This window comes from Lynx rufus, unplaced genomic scaffold, assembly GCF_022079265.1.
Source record: "Lynx rufus isolate CCGP_SWC_20201006 ecotype Redwood Valley unplaced genomic scaffold, mLynRuf1.p SCAF_24, whole genome shotgun sequence".
In the NCBI taxonomy this organism is placed as follows: domain Eukaryota; kingdom Metazoa; phylum Chordata; class Mammalia; order Carnivora; family Felidae; genus Lynx; species Lynx rufus.
The window spans coordinates 329124-346611 of record NW_025814839.1 but is presented as its reverse complement, the minus strand read 5'-3'; the positions used below and the strand labels follow the sequence as shown (position 1 = coordinate 346611).

At 64.3% G+C, this 17488-nt stretch overlaps 1 protein-coding gene across 1 annotated transcript; it reads left to right on the top strand.

The window, feature by feature from the left end:
• The first annotated feature begins 1179 nt into the window (after positions 1 to 1179).
• On the top strand, positions 1180 to 15815 carry RFLNA (refilin A). The gene is made up of 3 exons (XM_047088392.1): positions 1180 to 1386; positions 13541 to 13650; positions 15503 to 15815. Exons 1-3 carry the CDS (start codon positions 1180 to 1182, stop codon positions 15813 to 15815), a joined length of 630 nt encoding a protein of 209 aa, XP_046944348.1.
• Positions 15816 to 17488: the final 1673 nt, after the last annotated feature.

Genomic DNA, 17488 nt, shown 5'->3' with positions numbered 1-17488 from the left:
GCCCCACGGCCAGGCTGTCTTACCCAAGGCTGAGGGCACGGCGGGGGCCTTGATCAGTCCTGACCCGAGGAACGTGCTTTAAGGGTGGTGACGAGCAGACCCTGGCACCCGGAGCCGGCACATGGGTCCACACGTTCACACCTTCCCTCCTGCCTCTGCTCCCCTCCGCCTTCCCCCCTTCCCCACAGGCCTGCCCTTTGCAAAGCCACGTGTGGGCCCCTGGGCTCTCTGCTCTCAGCACAGAAGGCCGGGTCCCTGGGAGCGGTGTGGGGGTGTCTGTGTGAATGTGAGTGTCTGGGAGCTGGGAGGAGCTGTTGAGGGTCCCCTGAAGACGAGGGAACCAGGCCCTTCTCCCTGGGGAGGAAGGGGGGGGGGGATGGGAGACCCCTGTCAGGGAGCCAGAATGTGCTTGGGCCCACTGTGGAAAGGGACAGATGCAGACGGGGTTCCAGGAAGGGTTTCTAGTCTCCCCCCGACGGCCCCCGCCCCGTGTCCGCCCAAGGCTTCCACCGCCAAAGGCCCAGGTGGCCCCGGGCAACCGGGTAACCCGAAAACCGCCACACGGGTCCCCAGGGGTAGACCACAAACGAAGGGTGGGCACTCCCTTTGGGAAGGGAGGCGCTGAAGGGCGGGTCTGGAAGGCTCGACCGCCTCGGTTGTACCTTACAGACCTTCTCAAATCTAAAGGTTTTGTACTCTGACCTCGGCGACCCGGAGAAGGCCCCCAGGGGCCACATCAAACGTGACTACCGCCAGCCCTTGGGATGACTCGGGGGCCGCCCCCCCCCCAACCGCTGGGGTGTGCAGGGAGGGGGGCACACGGAAACCGTGCAGGTCCCGGCCCGGCGGCGGCGGTGGTGGAGGGCGGGGTGGGCCGGGGGAAGGGAGGGGAGGGGAGGGGAGGGGAGGAGGAGGCGCCTAGAAAAGGAGGCGCGGGCCGGGAAGGTGCGGAGCGGGCCGGCGGCGGAGCGCGGAGGCGAGGCCGGGCGGCGGGGGCGCAGGAGGCGGCGCGCACCGAGCGGCCGGGGCGCGGGGAGCCGGGCCTGACGCGCCGCCCGCGCGGCTCTGCCCGTAGGTTCCCGGGCGCGCGGCCCTCGGCCCGCCGCCCGGCCCGGGCCCCGGAGCGCGGTGGAGCGGCGCCCCGAGGAGCCGGGGGCCCGCGCCCCGCGCCCCCCAGACATGGTCGGCCACCTGCATCTGCAGGGCATGGAGGAGAGCCTCAAGGAGAAGAGCCGGGAGGGCTTGCTGGACAGCCCCGACTCCGGGCTGCCCCCCAGCCCCAGCCCCAGCCCGCCCTTCTACTCCCTGGCGCCCGGCGTCCCGGACGCCCGCGCGGGGGGCGCCGGCGCGCCCTCGGAGCCCCCGGGACCCGGCGAGGCCGGAGCGGTAAGCACGCGCCTTGGCGCCGAACCCGGAACCCGCGCCGGGGCCCCCGCCGCACCCCCCGGCCCGGCCCAGAAGGGGGCCCCGGGGTCGGCCGGTGCCGCGCCCCGCCCCCCCCACCCCAACCCCGGCGGGACCGGGGCGCGAGGCGGAGGTGGTGCAGCCCGACCCCGGGGCCTGGAATTCTCTCCCGGGCGCTGGCCCCCCCCCCTACGGAGTGGTTGGCCTTGCCGCCGGCCGAGGAAGGGCAGGGGAGGGACGAGCCCGGAGTCCCCAAAGAAGCTGGCTCCGGGCGGGGCGGGCTGGAGCCCCAGGCTGAAGCCTGTTGGAGACCTCCGTTCCCCGGGTCCCTTCTGCTCCTGACCCCGTCCCCTGCCGACTGTTCCAGCGCTGCGGGCCCGAGAGCTTTTTTTCTTTTTCTTTTTTCTTATTTCTAAACCCACCCCGGACGGTAACCCTTCCTTCTCTGGATGTTGAGGGATGTTGACGTGGAGCTGAGGCGTGCCCCGGGGGGGGGGGGGGGAGAGGCCGGAACCCCAGGTCAGGAGACCCAAGAGTCTTAGTGGATCCTGGCGGCCGGACTGAGACAGGGTGGCCCCGGGCGGACCGGAGTGAAGGGGGTGGGATCCGGCACCTTCCGGGCCCGGAGGAGGGACAAGATGAAATTGGGAGGTCGCTAACAATGTCGGTGGCCCTTCCCCGTTCCCGCCCGCTCGCCGCGCGTCTTAAGGTCTTTTCTGCCAAGTGTGCATGCTGGCGTGGCTCCAGCCCCACTCCACTTTTCTGGGGCCCCCGCGATGCTCGCCTGGTGCAGGGCACGGATCGCCTCCCCCCCAGCCCCCAGCTGAAAATACTCCCAGCAGCAGAAAGGAATGCGCTCCTTGCCTCCAGCCTCATGACGCGAATTTCGCTGGTGCCTCCCTTGCTCCTTAGTCCCGTGGGTCCCAAACTTGGCGGGGCGTGGGCCTCCCTCGGAGATCTTTAAACAATACCCGCGCCCACCTCCCGCCTCCCACCTCCAGGCGTTCTCGTGGGATTGGGGTAGGCTCTGACCTGAGCGTCAGGACTTTGAAAACTTCCCCGGATGATTCTGATGTGCTGCGGAGGTTGGGATCCGCCGCCCGAGACCAAAATCACACGGTGAATTTGAACTTTGGGCTGGGGCGGGAGGCGCGGGAGGGGCATGGAGGACTTCTGGGGGTTGACAGAGGCGACCGACCCGGGCTGTTGGCCGTAGAATGTCTCCATCCCGCTGTCTGAAGGGGAAGCTTTCCTGCAAGAGGGTCTCCGACTTGGGACAGCTGGTTGGAGGTGTTGCACCCTGGGGAGTAAAATCGCAGAGGTGTCTTGCATGACAGGGCTCGGAAAGGGACAGGGAACCAGTCTTCCCCTTTCTTCTTTGGACGACCTGGAATCCTCCTTAAGGAGGGCTTTCTGGAAGCTTTCTCTGCCAGCCAGGCCGGCCAGCATGCCTGGTTTACTTGTCTTGGCTCTTCTGGTTCATTTTATGTGTTTTCTCCCCCCACCCCCACTTCCTTGCTAACCAGACCCCAGGTATGGAACCGTGCTGTCCCTGATCTTTTAATTTGGCTCGAAGGCAAACCTGGGGCCATGTCCGGACAGGTAATGATTATCTGACGTTTAGGTAGCTCTCGCCACAGGCCAGAAACTCTCCTAACCCCTCGACTTCCTGTGGCTCACTTGGTTTCCACGATACTCCGGTGAACCGTGCGCCCTTGTTAGCCCCATTTTCCAGAGGGACAAGCTGAAGCCACTTCCCCAAGGCCACCCAGTGGGTCAGTGGCCTTGCTGGGATGGAGCCCCAGGGAGTTTGGATGCGGAGGCTCTACACTCAGACCCTACGTTATGCTGCCCGTCACTAGGTAGCTAATTAACTACCTGTGTGGGTGTGTTACCCTTATTATTTTCACTAAAAAACGTAATGCTTGAGGACCGATGGGGTTTGGAGGTGCTGCTTTTGATAAAAAGAGAGGCAAAGGGAGCCCCGGGCAGCCTCTTGTCAGCCCCGGGGCCTGCAGCCGGGGCCCCACCAACCTCACCCACAGGGCACCCCAGCTCCCGGTCAGGGTCAGCTCCCGCGAGCGTTGCTAATCTGGTGTTTAACAGCACCCTGCACGCTGATGAGGCACCGAGGACGCTTTCCAGGAGCGGACGTAGGCAGGATCTCGGCCGCCGATCTCTGGGGAGGGGGACAGAAGCCCGCCCTGCCTCTCGGAGCTGACGGTTTCAAATGCGCAAGCGGGGCCAGGCGGCCAGCAGGGCCCGGTTTCCTCTGGTGGCCCCTCAGTGTCATGTGCCAGGCCACGTGGGTCTGGGTTTCAGCCTCTTCTGCACAGGGTGATTCTGACCCCCAGTGCCCGGTGCTGCTTCCCCAACGCTGGTGGCCCGTGTCCCAGCGGGGAGTGGGGGAGGGGTGGGTGGCGCGTGCTGGCCCCAGTCCCCCCCGGTCCCTGAGGTCCTCAGCGCCTCGTCGCCCCGCTTCTTCTGCCAGACTCACGTGTTAAGTCGGCTCACGCTTCATTTCATCGGGAGGCCCCGTTCCCCACCCTTCACTTTGTTTTAAGAGGCTGGACTCGCCGTCTGGACAACGGCCCATTCATGCTGGGTGTCCGGCTGGCTGGGAGACTGTCCTCACCCAAGACATCAGAGGCACTGGGGCCAGGCTGGGTGGGAACGCACCTCCCCACCCCTCCTTGACCTTGGGATTTTCCTGCTCCCTCTCTGGAGCAGATGGTAACGTTTCTGGTGATTGCCAAAGGAAACAAAGGTGTAGGAATCGGTCATTCACCAACCCCCCCCCCCGGTACTTCCTGAGCACCTACTGTATGTTGTGTGCCGTTCTGGAGACCTGGGCGACATAGCACCGAACAGGACGTTCAAGGCCCCTGCCCTCCTGGAACTGGCGTTCTCGTGGGCGAGACAGAGTCACCAACTTACATGTGGCTTGATACGTGTTGTTCGGGCAAAAGGTTGGGTAAGGGTGCAGTACCATAGACGGGGTGGTCAGGAAAGTGATGGTGAACAGAAACCAGAAAAAAAAATGAGGGCGTGGACTCTGTGGTCACGGGGATGAAGTGTGTGCCAGTCTGGGAGGACGGCACGTGCAAAGGTCCTGAGGTGGGAACAAGATAGGCGCATTCAAGGAGCAGCGAGGAAGTCTGGCGGAGGCCAGAGCAGGGACTTGGGAGCCAAGCTGAGGTCAGAAAGTTAACATTCCGTCTGGTCGTTTAAAAACACGCTTGTGATTTTTTATTTGTATCTTTCAAAAGGCATCCCGGGCCCCCACAAGCCCTCAAATTAGAAACCCAAATCAGACTTGACTGCCTAGATCCTATGCCCTGAGGAATAGGATCCGTGTGGGACTTGCCCCCACGCGGGTGCCCTGCTCTCCTGCAGGACACGGGGACGGCCAGGGCTGCCTGTGGGCCGGAGGGCTCGCCCGTCAGCTGCTCTCATCCGGCAGATGATTGAGCCAGGCCAGGCAAGGGACCCCGCGTGAGCAAGACACAGGCCATCCGTCCATGCTTCCCTCGAACTCCCGGCGCCTGGGCCTCCAGCCCGAGGTGGGGCAGACACCCCATGTCCTCTGTCCCTCCTGCCCGGCCTGCCCGGCTGAGCTGTGGGGATCGAGACGAGCTGTCTGTGGGGGTGAGGGGGGCTGTGCATCAGACGCCGTCTCCCCCCATCCCGTGAACACGGTGGGGGGTTCAGGGAACCAGCCCTGAAAAGCCCATGCCCTCAGGGAGGCCACAGACAGCATCTGGGGTCTCGGGCCTTGCTCTGTGGGTGCACATTTGAGAGAACAGCCGCCACTGGGGTGAGTGAGATGTGGACAGGTCGCGAGTCTGTGGCGCATGAGGGACCCGGCCCGTCGTGTAGTGGTGACAGGAGGCGACAGGTCGGGGCTGTTTCCTACTCGGTCGGATAGGGTTCTCCTGCCCTGGGCTCCTTCACGCATGGCTCCTGGCGCCCCATCCCATCTCCCGACTCCGCTTCTACGTCGATTGTACTTCTGAGTGGCACGCCTGAGGATTTCCCTAAGGATGAGGTTCTGGTTCCCTGGACCAGACTCTGAAGGGAGCCCTGGGGGCCAGATGTAGGCAGAACCAGAGGTTGGGAGCGAGGTTCTGCGCCCCACCCGGGAAGCTTCCCGGGACTGCCCAGCCCTTGGAGAACACCCATGGTCACAGCCGCCTCAGGATGGTGGCTGGCACCCCTCCCTCCGTGCCTCCAGGAGTCCTGGCTCTTCTCATTTCTGTTTCTGGACCGTGATGGTGAAACCAAGGATAACGGAGGGAGGCAGGGATTTAGGGGGTTTGTGCCCGGGGTTGGGAAGGATGGAAGGGTGGAAAGACAGATGGACAGACGAATGAATGCTTGCACGGATGGTTGGATGGATGGACGGATGGATGGACGGATGGACGGATAAATGGATGGTTGGATGGATGGACGGATGGATGGATGGATGGATGGACGGATGGATGGACAGATGGACGGATAAATGGATGGTTGGATGGATGGATGGATGGATGGATGGACGGATGGACGGATAAATGGATGGTTGGATGGATGGACGGATAAATGGATGGATGGATGGATGGACAGATGGATGGATGAATAAATGGATGAATGGATGGATGGATGGTTGGATGGATGGACGGATGGACGGATAAATGGATGGTTGGATGGATGGACGGATGGATGGACGGATGGACGGATAAATGGATGGATGGATGGATGGTTGGATGGATGGATGGATGGACAGATGGATGGATGGACAGATGGATGGATGGACAGATGGATGGATGGTTGGATGGATGGATGGATGGATAAAAGGATGGATGGTTGGTTGGATGGATGGATGGATGGACGGATGGATGGACAGATGGACAGATAAATGGATGGATGGATGGTTGGATGGATGGATGGACAGATGGACAAATGGACAGATTAACAAGTGTACAGATGGATGGATGGATGGACAGATGAACTGAGACAGAGGTCAGTCCCCACGGCCCCCTTGCGGGCTCATGGGTGTGTCCCCGACTAGTGACGGTGTGAACAAACCCAGGTGGAAGAGGGCCAGGTGTGTGAGGCCAAGGTGGGAGGAGTCCATCTGCAGAAAGGGAGGTTGGGAGGAGGGAGGGGAGGAAGAGCCAGAAACACTGGGGCCTCTGTTCAGCCCCTGTCTGCTTAACCCGGGATGAATCGGCCTCTGGCAAGGTCCCCTCGCCTCAGCCTCAGCGGCAGGCCCACCTGTGTGAGAGGCTCTCTCTAGCTTTCGTCTGAAAAGGAGACAAAACAGCCTACACCCCCCCAGGCGCTCCGGAGGGGAGGGGGGCCAGCAGGGAGCACCTTCTGGGGACAAATGGCTTTCGCTGGCCGGCAGAACCTTCGGGTGCCTGTGCTGGCTTCCTGGGCCCGTGTGGCCAAGTCATAGCCCGGGGCTCAAAACGACAGCCATTCCCTCTCGCAGTTCCGGAGCCAGAGGTCCGAAGGCAGGTGTCAGCCGGGCCACACTCCCTCCAAAGGCTCCGGGGGCGGGCCGCTCTCATGCGTCTGTCCTAGCTTTCGGCGGTGGCCGGCTCGTCTCCACGTGGCTGTCCGCCCTATGTGTGCGTCCCGTGGTTTTCCTCATACGAGGACACCCGTCACTGGATTTGGGGCCCGGCCTTGTCCCGGAGGAGGAGCTCATCTTAACTTGATCGTATTTGCAAAGACCCTATTTTCCAAATAGGTCACATACTTTGTGGGGGTCACAAGCCAACCTGCCACCCACCCTCCTGCTGGCTCGGGTCTGGCCGGCTGTCCCAGTGCAGGCTGGGCCTTGAGCCCTGCCTCCAGCCTGCTGTTTGTGTTTGCTTAGTGTTGCTGCTTTGGGTATCAGACCCCGGGCCTGTGGGGGTCTGCGCTGGGCCCATGACGCTTCCTGACTCTCCAGGGAGTGCTCTGCTCCGTTCGGGGTCTCCTGGGCTCCCCCAGCCAGGCCCGTCCAGCTCCTCTCTTGTGCCATGTGGCAGAAGGGCAGTGAGCCCAAGGAACCCCCTCCTCAACTGTCCTGGGGTTTGCCACGTTGCCCGAGGCCTTTCCTAAGGAGCGTGAGAACCCCTGAATGTCTCCTTCTTGGATCACTGCCCTCATGGGTGAAGGTTCAAGGGCAGCAAATCCCAAATGCACACCGAAGACGATCAGGTTTATTTCGAATAGCAACGAAAGCCATCACAGGCCGTTGAGGTCAGTGACCCGGACACCGGGCCGTTTTAGCTGTTGCTTTGGCGAGGACACGTCTCCCCCTGTCACCGGCCGAGGAGGGGGGATATCCCTGGTGGTCCCTCTCTCTCCAGGAGCAGCGGGGGGGCCCTGGACCCCTCCTGCTGTCACACGTGCTCCACTGGTGGGGCTTGTAGCTCCCCGATGGAACCGAAAGCTCGTGGCCGCCGGGCGTCACCCGGGGCCGGGCACCAGCACCGCTGAGCTGTCCCTGCGTGTCCCTGGCAGCCGGGCCGGGACCCCCGGTCGGGCTGGGCTGTCGCCGCGTGGCACCGAGCTCTCACAACCCAGCAGTTATCTTTCTTGGCGGTGCCGTGGGCCGTGGCTGTAGGGCAGCCAGGAGGGGCGTGCCCCAAAGCCCCCGGGTGCGTCCGTACCTGGGCCAGCGAGCGTTTGCCCTCGCCCCGGCCGCTCCCGGGGAGGGCGCGTGAGTCACAGGCTGAGGCAGGTGGGGCCCCCTGCTCCTGCTCCCTCTGAGGCCCGCCCTGGTCCCCCCACCCGCCACCTGCCCGGGAGACCAGAGGGCCAGCCTGCTCCCCAGGCTACAGCGGGGGCCTCCCAGCTGGGGGCTGGACCAGCTGTGCCCTCCATCCATCCGCCGGGGTGCAGGGGGTAGCATCCAGGGGGTCTGGGCTGGTCCCGTCTCATCCTGCATGGGACTCACTCGGTCCTCCCCTGCCTCCCAGAGCCGCAAAGGGACCTGAATCCCGCCAGGTCCCTGGCCAGCCCCGTGGTGTAGGCCTCACAAATGGCACAGCCTCATTTTATAGGTGGACAGACTGAGGCACAGACAGCATCCGGCTGAGGGGCTCCCAGTGGGTCCTCTTCAGGGTAGAACAAGAATCCAGGCTTCCGGGGGGAAAGATCTGGGGGGCGGGTGAGGGCGGTGGGCTGCCTGGGGGCTTCCTTTGCTCCAGGTAGGCCCACGGCTGGTCGAGCAGGCGCAGCGGCCGCGGGCCCACCCCTCCCCCAGCCTCTCCCCGTCCCCCACGCCCAGTGACTCTCAGCAGAATGTGACCCGGTCTCTGAGGAGCCTTCTGGGGCCAGCGGCGTGCTTCCTTGGCCGTGAGACTTGCTTTCCTTGCCCCCGCTCCAGGCTGGCCGGATTCCGCGGGGCTGGCTGGCGTTGCCATTTTGCTGTTCCCATAACCCTGCATCCAGAAAGACTCAGCTTTGAGCTTCCGGACAGGCCGGTGGCGGCCGGGGAGGCCAAGTGCTGCGGGCTGCCGCTGTCTTCCCTTCGTGTCTGTCCCTGGAGCCCCGCGGGGCTGTCCTGGGGCCTCGGCGGTGACTTCTGGAGCCGTCTGGCCACCCAGGCCCGCTGGATGCCAGCCCGTGTCTGGGTTCTCGCTGGCTTCTCCGACCTCTTGTGCAGCACGTCCAGTTTGGGTCGGTTTTAGATGTTTTTCCACTGGGGCCCTTTGGAAAACCGTGCCCAGAGCTCCAGCCTCCCCGCCCAGCCTGTGAAGTGAGCCTTGTCTCCTCTCCTGGCAGCCAGTCGGGGAGCGAGATCCGGCCGGAACGGGGCTGCTCTCGCGGGGCGCTCGGGGAGGTACCAGAAGGTCCGGCAGGTTTCTTTATCCTGGGTCGACCCCAGGGGGATGGAACTGGTCCGCCCCGAGAGCGCGTCGAAGGCCCTGCCTCGCCGAGCTGTCTTCCCTGCTCCCCAGCTTGGGAGTGAGTCTTTCCCACTCCCACTCGTAGGGGAGGGGTGGGGAGAGCAGCGTGGGGTGATTAAAACCAGCCTCAGGCTTCCTCACTCTGTTTCCAGTCCTTCCACTGACCTGGACAGAAGAAACCCCTCCAGAAACCTTAGCGCCCGTGTTCCCATCCCCTCACACGCCTGCCTCATCTTCCGTTTTCTTCTGTGGCCGCGTGTCATCCATCCGCTCTTGAACAAGAGGCGCCCTGAGAGGCGCTGTGCCGCATCCAACCCACACCGGGTCCGGCACCCGGTAGGCGTTCGGCCCACTGTAGGTGCTCAGCAGACAGCGGGTGCTCAGCAGACACGCGTACACCTTTGCGAATACGCCAGTCTGTAGACGATGCCTTTGGGGAGAGAGCATTCTTTTTAAAAGCATCAAGTCAACGGCGTTTCAGAGCTGGGTCAGTTGGCTCAACCAGTTGAGCCAGGGAGGATACCAGAAGTGCCTCGAATCTCGTCACTGCCCCCTCCCCCTTTGAATTCAGTCTGGAAGGTAGAAGCAACGTCGTCTCAGAGCTCACAAGGGTGTGGCTTGTGCCCGTGTCCAGGGAGGACTCCCCAGCCCGAACCTTCATGTGAGGGAGGACTCCTGATACAGCCAGTTTTTAAACAGCGCTCACTCGGTGCCAGGCACTGAGTCCGTGCTTGGACTCAGGCCTCACTGCGACCTGTCACCCACTTCAGGCACCAGGAGGCCGCTGGCCAGAGAGGGGGGTTGTCTGCCCCGAGTCACGAGGGGTATCGGCTTCCGGTTGCTGCCGTGACAGACGGCCGCGTGGGGGCTTATAGCAACTGAAATGTGTTCCTTCACGGTTCCAAAAATTCAGACGTCTGCAGTGGGTCTTACGGGCTAAAATCGAGGACTGGTTCCGTTCCTTTCTGGAAGGGCCCAGGGGAGAATTGTTCCTTGTCTTTTTCACCTTCCAGAGGCTGCCTGAATCCCTTGGCTGGCGGCCCCTTCCCCCCATCCTGAGGCAACAGTGCAGCATTTGCAATCTGACTCCGGCCCCCTGCCTCTCTCGGGTGAGGACACCCCCCCTGCCATCACACCGGGCCACCAGGTAGCCCAGGGGCCCCTCCCCATCTCAGGCCCCCTGACCTTAGCACATCACAGTCCTCGGGTAAATTAGGGCATGCGCATCTCTGGGGCGTTACTCCACCCGCCGTGCCCAGGAAGGGGCAGACGTTGGCCCTTTGTGGGCCGCTCACTCTGTAAATGCCAGCGAGGCATGGGGCACTCTGGAACAGTGTGGTGGGCCGGGGAGGGGCTTCGAGTACCCTGTCCACAGGCGGATACCGCACAGGCTTGGACCTGGCCTTGGGGCTAACAAGTCAGCGGGGCTTCTTGGCACGTGTGAGTTCTCAATTCTCAATGGCACAGGCGCCGGGGGGTGCCCAGCCCTGGGTTAGACAGCCCCTCGGGTCCCGAACCTTACAGAGCCCCCGGCCTGGGGGTGACAGACACGCAAAGGGGTCACGGCAACGGAGGCAGCAGATGGGAGCCCCAGGGACCCCAGAGAGGGTGTGGGGAGGCAGGGAGGTGATGCCTGGGTTGAGCCGCACCGGACTAAGCGAGAAGGAACCAGAAAGACATTCCCAGTGCAGGAAGCAGCACGAACCGAGGCACAGAGGCAGCGGGAGCGTGGCCGAGGGACACGTGGGCGGAGGCCGGTGCAGGAAGTGCCCTGATCCTGTGTGCGAAGGGCAAAGCCTGCTCTGAGCGTCGTCACAGGGCAGGTCCTGGGGCCCCGGTGCCGGTCCCGCGGGTGAGAGAGAGAGCCCGGGAGCAGGAGTGAGATCGTGGACCGTGGAGCCAGACCCCAGGGTTCGGACCCTCGTTCTGCCTCTTCCTGGCTGTATGGCCTCGAGCAAGTTCGTCACTCTGGGCCTCTGTTTCAGCATCTATAAAATGGGGGTCCAACGTAGCTCTCCTGTGGATGAGCGAACCCATGGAGAGCGCCCAGAGCTCGGAAAGCATCGGCCGGCCGCTGTGACTTATCCTCATCCAGGCGAGGGCCGGGAGGACCTGGGCGGGGGGGACGGAACAGGAAATCTCAAGTCGGTCCCGTCTTGTCCCCCGTAGGGGCGGGGGCTGGCCTGCGGGCTGAGCCCTCACTCCTGTGTACGAGGTCCCGCCAAACAGTAGGTAAACGAATACCCTTTAGAACGGTATGGTCCAAGAGAGCGTCCTGCCGTAGGGAGAATGTTCTAGATCTGCAACGGACCACGACCGCCTGTGCCTGTGAGCACTCGTAGTGCAGCCAGGGCGACCGAGGAACGGGATTTGGTCACCCCATGCAGCTAAGCGGCCACCGCCGTGGGCAGGGCAGCCCAAGAGCAGCGACCCCAGAGCGTGGGGGTTTTAGGAGGGGCACTGAAAAGCTCCCTCCGAGTGGGTCAGGTGTAGGCACGTGATTTACACGTGACCCTAGGCTTCGAGGACAGACCCGCCTCGGGCGGGGCTCCGGCAGGCGTTGGAGCGAAAAGGAAGGCGAGTCAGTTCTGAAGACTGAGCCCGTTCAGAGTGCAGGTGGAAAGGGGACACGGCAGGGGCCGGGGACTGGGCAGCGACGGACGGGCACCCGGGGGACTCGGCTCCCCCCGTCCCCCTCCCCGGTGGGTCCCAGCAGGCGGAGCGGGGCAGGAGGTGTGCTGGTGTCGGGCGCTGTGCGGGGCTGGGTCCCAGGACACGCGACCCGTGGGGCCGGGGTTCAACTCCGCTTCGTCCTTGAGATCCCATGTCAGGGGGGTCACTTCTGCAGGGAAGCCCTCCTCGATCTCCCGATGGTCAATGCCCCCTCTTCCCGGGGCCCTCGGAGCCCCAGTGACTGCAGCCCTCACCACAGTTGGGATGTTAGCCTGCTTGGGGGACCGTTTGCAGACTAGAGGAGGATCCAGGCGGCGAGCCCCACAGGAGCAAGGACACTGGATCCTCTGTTCACCGTGGCAGCACAGCGCCGACCCCAGGACAGCACATAGGCGCTCAGTACGTGAGCCGAAGGAAAGACCCACAGCCGTGTCTCGGCGTGGGCCCGTGGAGTTAGAGCAGACGCGGGCCGGGGGGTGGCCTGGCGTGGGGACGACGGCTACACGGCCTGGGCTACTTACACCGGGTAATGCTGTGTAACAAACGTCCCCGAATGTGCAGTGGTACCCAGACGGCAGGGGTTTCCTTCTGGCCGTCCCTCCGTGTTCATCGCGGGCTGACCGTGATGTCGAGACCCCGGTGGTCTGCCTTTCAGAGGAACTGGGGGGTCTCAGGCGACACGGCCTCCATCTCGAGCCTTCCGCCAGAAGGCAAGGTGGGCCGCAGAGGCCCTCACGCTGGCGTGACATCCCGGGCCCGGAGGTGACACGTGTCACAGGCACCTGTGTGCGCCCCTCCCCCACAGGGGGCTGGGAAGCGTGGCTGCCCGCACACAGGGGGACGGCAGAGGGCTGCAGCTCGCTCATGGCCGGGCTGGTGTTTGAGCCTCGCTGGCCACGCTGGGAAGTAAACGAGGGAGGAGAGAGGGCTGAGTGCTGGCGTGCGGACATGTGCAGACCCCGGCTCCAGGCCCCCCCCCCCCACAGCCGGGGTCCCAACGTCTCTGACCTAAGGAATGGGGTGAAGTATGGCTTGAGGTTGTGGCCGAGCCCCGAGGGGACCGCCGTGAGCTACCTTAGAAGGTCCTAGGGGGAGCGGCTCCTGGTCCTTTATGAGTCAGGTTTCAGCCACTTCCTGAGGATGTTCCCACCTGCTTGTCCCTCCCAGCAGATGTATCACAGCCCCGGGGAGCAGGGGGCGGGTGCTGCCCTCAGCCTCGGGCTGCGCTAGGCAGGGTCAGGAGCGAGGACCACCCGGTTTCAGCGTCTCACGAGCTCCCAGCTACGGCGTCATCAGAGGGCGGCCTGCGGGGCCCTGAGCTCAGACCCCTCCCGTGTGGTGTGAGCTGGGGGTTGCAGAAAGAGGCCCTTCCCACATCCCTACGTGTACGTGTCTGGGAACCGGTGGGGGGGGGGGCAGGCTGGTGGGTGGGGAGCCGTGGGCCATGCCAGGGACCCCACAGGGCAGGCTTCTGGACCGACCCGGGGCTGGGGCGGCCCCCTTGTGCCCAGTGGGGGGCTGAGGCCACAGTCCCAAAGGGCTGCGTAACCCCGTGTCCGTGGCTCTCCCCGCAGCCCCCGGCCCTGCCCCCGAGTTCCCCAGCGCTCGAGATGAGGCCCCGGATGCTGCCTGTGTCCTTCGGGGAGAGCATTGAGGTGCACCCGGAGCCCACGCACGAGATCCGGTGAGTGGGGCTGCTGGGCGGGGTGGGGGCGCGGCAGGTGCCATCTAGGGTGCGGGGACCGGCCTGCGGGCCCAGTAGGCTCCCCCCAACTCTGAGCGCTGCTCCCTGAGGAGGCAAGACCATGTACGTGGCCACAGATGAACTGATTCTAAGAGACTGTGACCCGAGGGTCCCTTCTCTGTCCCCTGTGCTCCAGGTCTGCATCCGGCCACATCCCCACCACCCTTCTCCCCAAGTCTGGCTGATTTTATTTTAATCCAACCTTCCAGAATGTTTGCACCGTGGCCAACACTCACACGCCCAACGTGCCTCCCTCCCTCCCTCCTCCCGTCCTGCCGGATTTCTCTGGTATCTGTGACTGAACCACGCAGGCAACGTGGGACCCCCTTTTCAGCACAGGCTGCCCCAGGGGTCACGTGGACGCGGGCTTCCTCTGTGTTCCTGGGACCGTAGCTCTCCTTTGTCTACTCAGGAGTCCTTGCACTGCACGTGGCTTAGGGGTGTCCCACGTGCAGGACATCTGGGTTAGGTGACCCCGGCGGGAGCTTTCCTCCACGGATTTGCCCTCCTAAGAGGGCTTCTGAGGCTCAGCGTTCCAGAAGGTGGAGTCCAGGGGCCATGGGTCTCGCCCGCATAGCCACAGGACTCTCAGACGGATTTGTCCACGTCACCCTGGGCCAGCCAGGGAGACCCTGCCTCCTGCCCCTCCAGCTCTGGATGTGGTCGCAGGAGACAGATGGCTCTACTCTACAGTTTGTTCTCCCCTCGTTATTTAAATGCCAACTGAGATTTTCAGCCGCCCCCTCGAGGGTGGATGAGGGCTGCCTTGTTCCCTTCTGGAACTGATCATCTATGGGGGTGTGGTGGGGGACGGGGGGCTTATCATCTGTGGGGGTGCAGTGGGGAATGGGGAGCTTGTGGGGGTGTGGTGGGGGACAGGGGGCTTATCTGGGGGGGTGTGGTGGGGGATGGGGGCTTATCATCTGTGGGGGGTGTGGTGGGGGATGGGCTTATCTGTGGGGGTGCAGTGGGGGGTGGGGAGTTTATCTGTGGGGGTGTGGTGGGGGTGGGGGGCTCATCTGTGGGGGTGCGGTGAGGATCGAGGGGAGCCGATCACCTGTAGGGGTGGGGTGGGGGACGAGGCTTAAAATCCCCACCCTTGGGTGACTTTTGCTTCCAGTTTGGTTCTGGGAGTTCTGGAAGCAGGGGCTATGGGCCACTGACAGGGGCTGCTGGTCACTCGTAGGGAGGGGGGTCGCTCATCTAGGGGGTGCTGAGGCTGCTTTGGGGGAAACTTATTTTGATGTCACTTCCAACTTTCAGAAAAGTTGCAGAGAGGGGACAAGGAGCCCCCGTGTGCTCTGTTAAACGGATTCACTGGTTTGCATTTTGGCCCGTTTGCTCGGACATCTGCAAACTCTCCCCGTGCCCTTCCTAAGAACAGGGCCATCCTCTCACGTAGTGACAGAAGGCCGTCAAGCTCAGCTCGGTCGAGGGCAGAACCCCACCGCCCTCCTCCTCCCTGCACAGTCACGTTTCATCCATTGTCCCCAAATGTCCTCTCAGGGCATACTTTTAGCCCAACCCGGCATCCAATCGGGATCACCTGTTGCACTGAGCGGTCCCACCTCTTTCCAGCCCTTTCTCCAAGCTGGCAAGCCCCCTCTGCCCTTCTTTGGCCTGTGGCCTCGACATCTGGGAAGAGCCCGGTGGTGTTGGAGGGTCCGGTTCACGGAGCTCCCGGCCCTGGACCGCGCGGGGGCGGGGGGGCGGGGGAGCCGGGGGAGGGGGGGCCCGGGGTGATGGGCCCGCCCCCGTCCCGGGCTCACCCTGCCTCTCCCGCCCGCCCCAGCTGCAACTCCGAGGTCAAGTACGCCTCCGAGAGGCACTTCCGGGACAATGTCTTCTACGCGCCCGTGCCCACGGTCACGGCCTACAGCGAGACCATCGTGGCGGCGCCCAACTGCACGTGGCGCAACTACCGCAGCCAGCTGACCCTGGAGCCGCGGCCCCGCGCCCTGCACTTCCGCAGCACCACCATCATCTTCCCCAAGCGCGCCAGGAACACTTTCCGGACCACCCTGCACTGCAGCCTGGGCCGGCCCAGCCGCCGGTTCACGTCCAGCGTGCAGCTCCAGCTCCTCCTGGGGCCCGCGGCGCTCTGACGGGGCGGGGCCGCCCACCCCCGACCCCGCAGCGACCTTGGGCTGGGGGGGCCCCAAGGACGGACCGCGTGGCTCAGCCTGGAGCCGGGCGCGAGGGAGGTGGGGTGGACTCGGTGAACACATCTGTTCCGTGGGCACGACAGCGGGGGACGCGGCATGGGCGTGGCTCCCCGAAGCGCTCCGGGCCGGGGCGGGGGGAGGGGCTTGCGGTAGGTGGGGTGACCTCCACCCCCGGGGGTCCCCGAGAGAAGAAGGCGTGCGACCGCGGCGGGCCCTTAGGGCGGCGACCAGCTTCGGCCGGAGGGACTGGCGCCGCCCCCCGAGACCCCGGCCACCCCGTCTGACCGGGGCTGGTGGCCTGGCTCCCAGGCCACGTGCTGTCCAGACACCCTGGCTTCCTGGGAAGAGGGGTCTCCAGAGAGGGCCTTCCGCTGGGCGCGCAGCTCGGCTAGAGGCCCGGGCCGAGCGCCCTCTGGTGGCGGCTGAGCCAGGAGGGCGGGCAAAGGCCAGCCGTGAGGCCAGGGCCAGCGCTGGTAGAGACCTTGCCGGAGCTGATGGCCGTGTGCCGGGGCAGAGGCTTTCGGGCACGGCCCGCCTGAATTGAGGCCTTGGCGCTCTGCGTCGGTAGCCTCGCCCCCAGGGCGTCCCTGCTAACCTCTGTCCGCGCAACCTCTCCAGGATCAGGACTCTCGCGCCAGAGCCTTCCCGCCAGGCGCCAAGGGGAGGCATCGAAGCTCTCGGAACCTCCGCCGTCACCTGCGTGGGGCTCCGGGCCCAGCTGCTTAAAGAGATGCCGTGGCGGTGACTGCCCTGGGTCAGGCCGCCCGGTTCCACACGCGGCGGTTCCGCACGCGCCGTCCCCAGTGCTGCTGGGCCCCCGTCGCACGTGCCGCCAGGGCAGGCGGGGAGCCGGGGGCCACGGTCTGGTGCTGCCCCGGACGGGTGCCCCAGAAACTCCCCAGTGTGGCCTCGGAGGGGCCCTCTGGCCTGAATGGACCCAGTGGGTAAGGGGACTCCCCTCCCACTCCCTTGTTCATCCCCCACGACGGGGGCAGAAAGGCTCTCCCACATGGTGGGGGTGGGGGTGAGAGAACAACCCGGAGCCTACGTCCAAGAGAGGCAAGTGCCTGATCTATTTTTGTATATCTACACCCGGTGCATGTTCTCTCCAGGGAGTCCGATTAACAAAAATAACTTAAGAACTTGATTGATTATCTTAATAAAATGTGCAGACCCAGAGAGGCTCCCTGTTCTGTGTTCCCGAGCCCCTCGGATCCCATGGGGTGGGGCAGGTTTTCACAGGCCCCCGTGCTCTGTGGCCGCCCCCCTTTTCCCACCCGGCCGTAGCTTCCCCTTGGCTTCTCCTCTGCTCACGGGGAGCAGGGCGGTATACTCAGAAGGCACAGACCCCTGTGCCCAGCGTGCACTGGCTTCCCCCAAGGGCCAGTGCCAGGCCCCACCCTGGGACTTGGGTCTGGGGGCGGTTCTGGGGTGGGAGGCCTTGGGACTCTGCATTTGTTGGTGCCCAAGTGCTTTGTGTTCTGCGTCCCAGCCCCCTGCGCTGATGCCCCCGGAGAAGGGCCCCAGCCGCCTCTGCAAAGAAGCCGGTCCCAACCCACGTTAGCACTTGTTTCCGTCTTGTCCATACCTCTGGAGGGGCCTCCGGGGCCCCG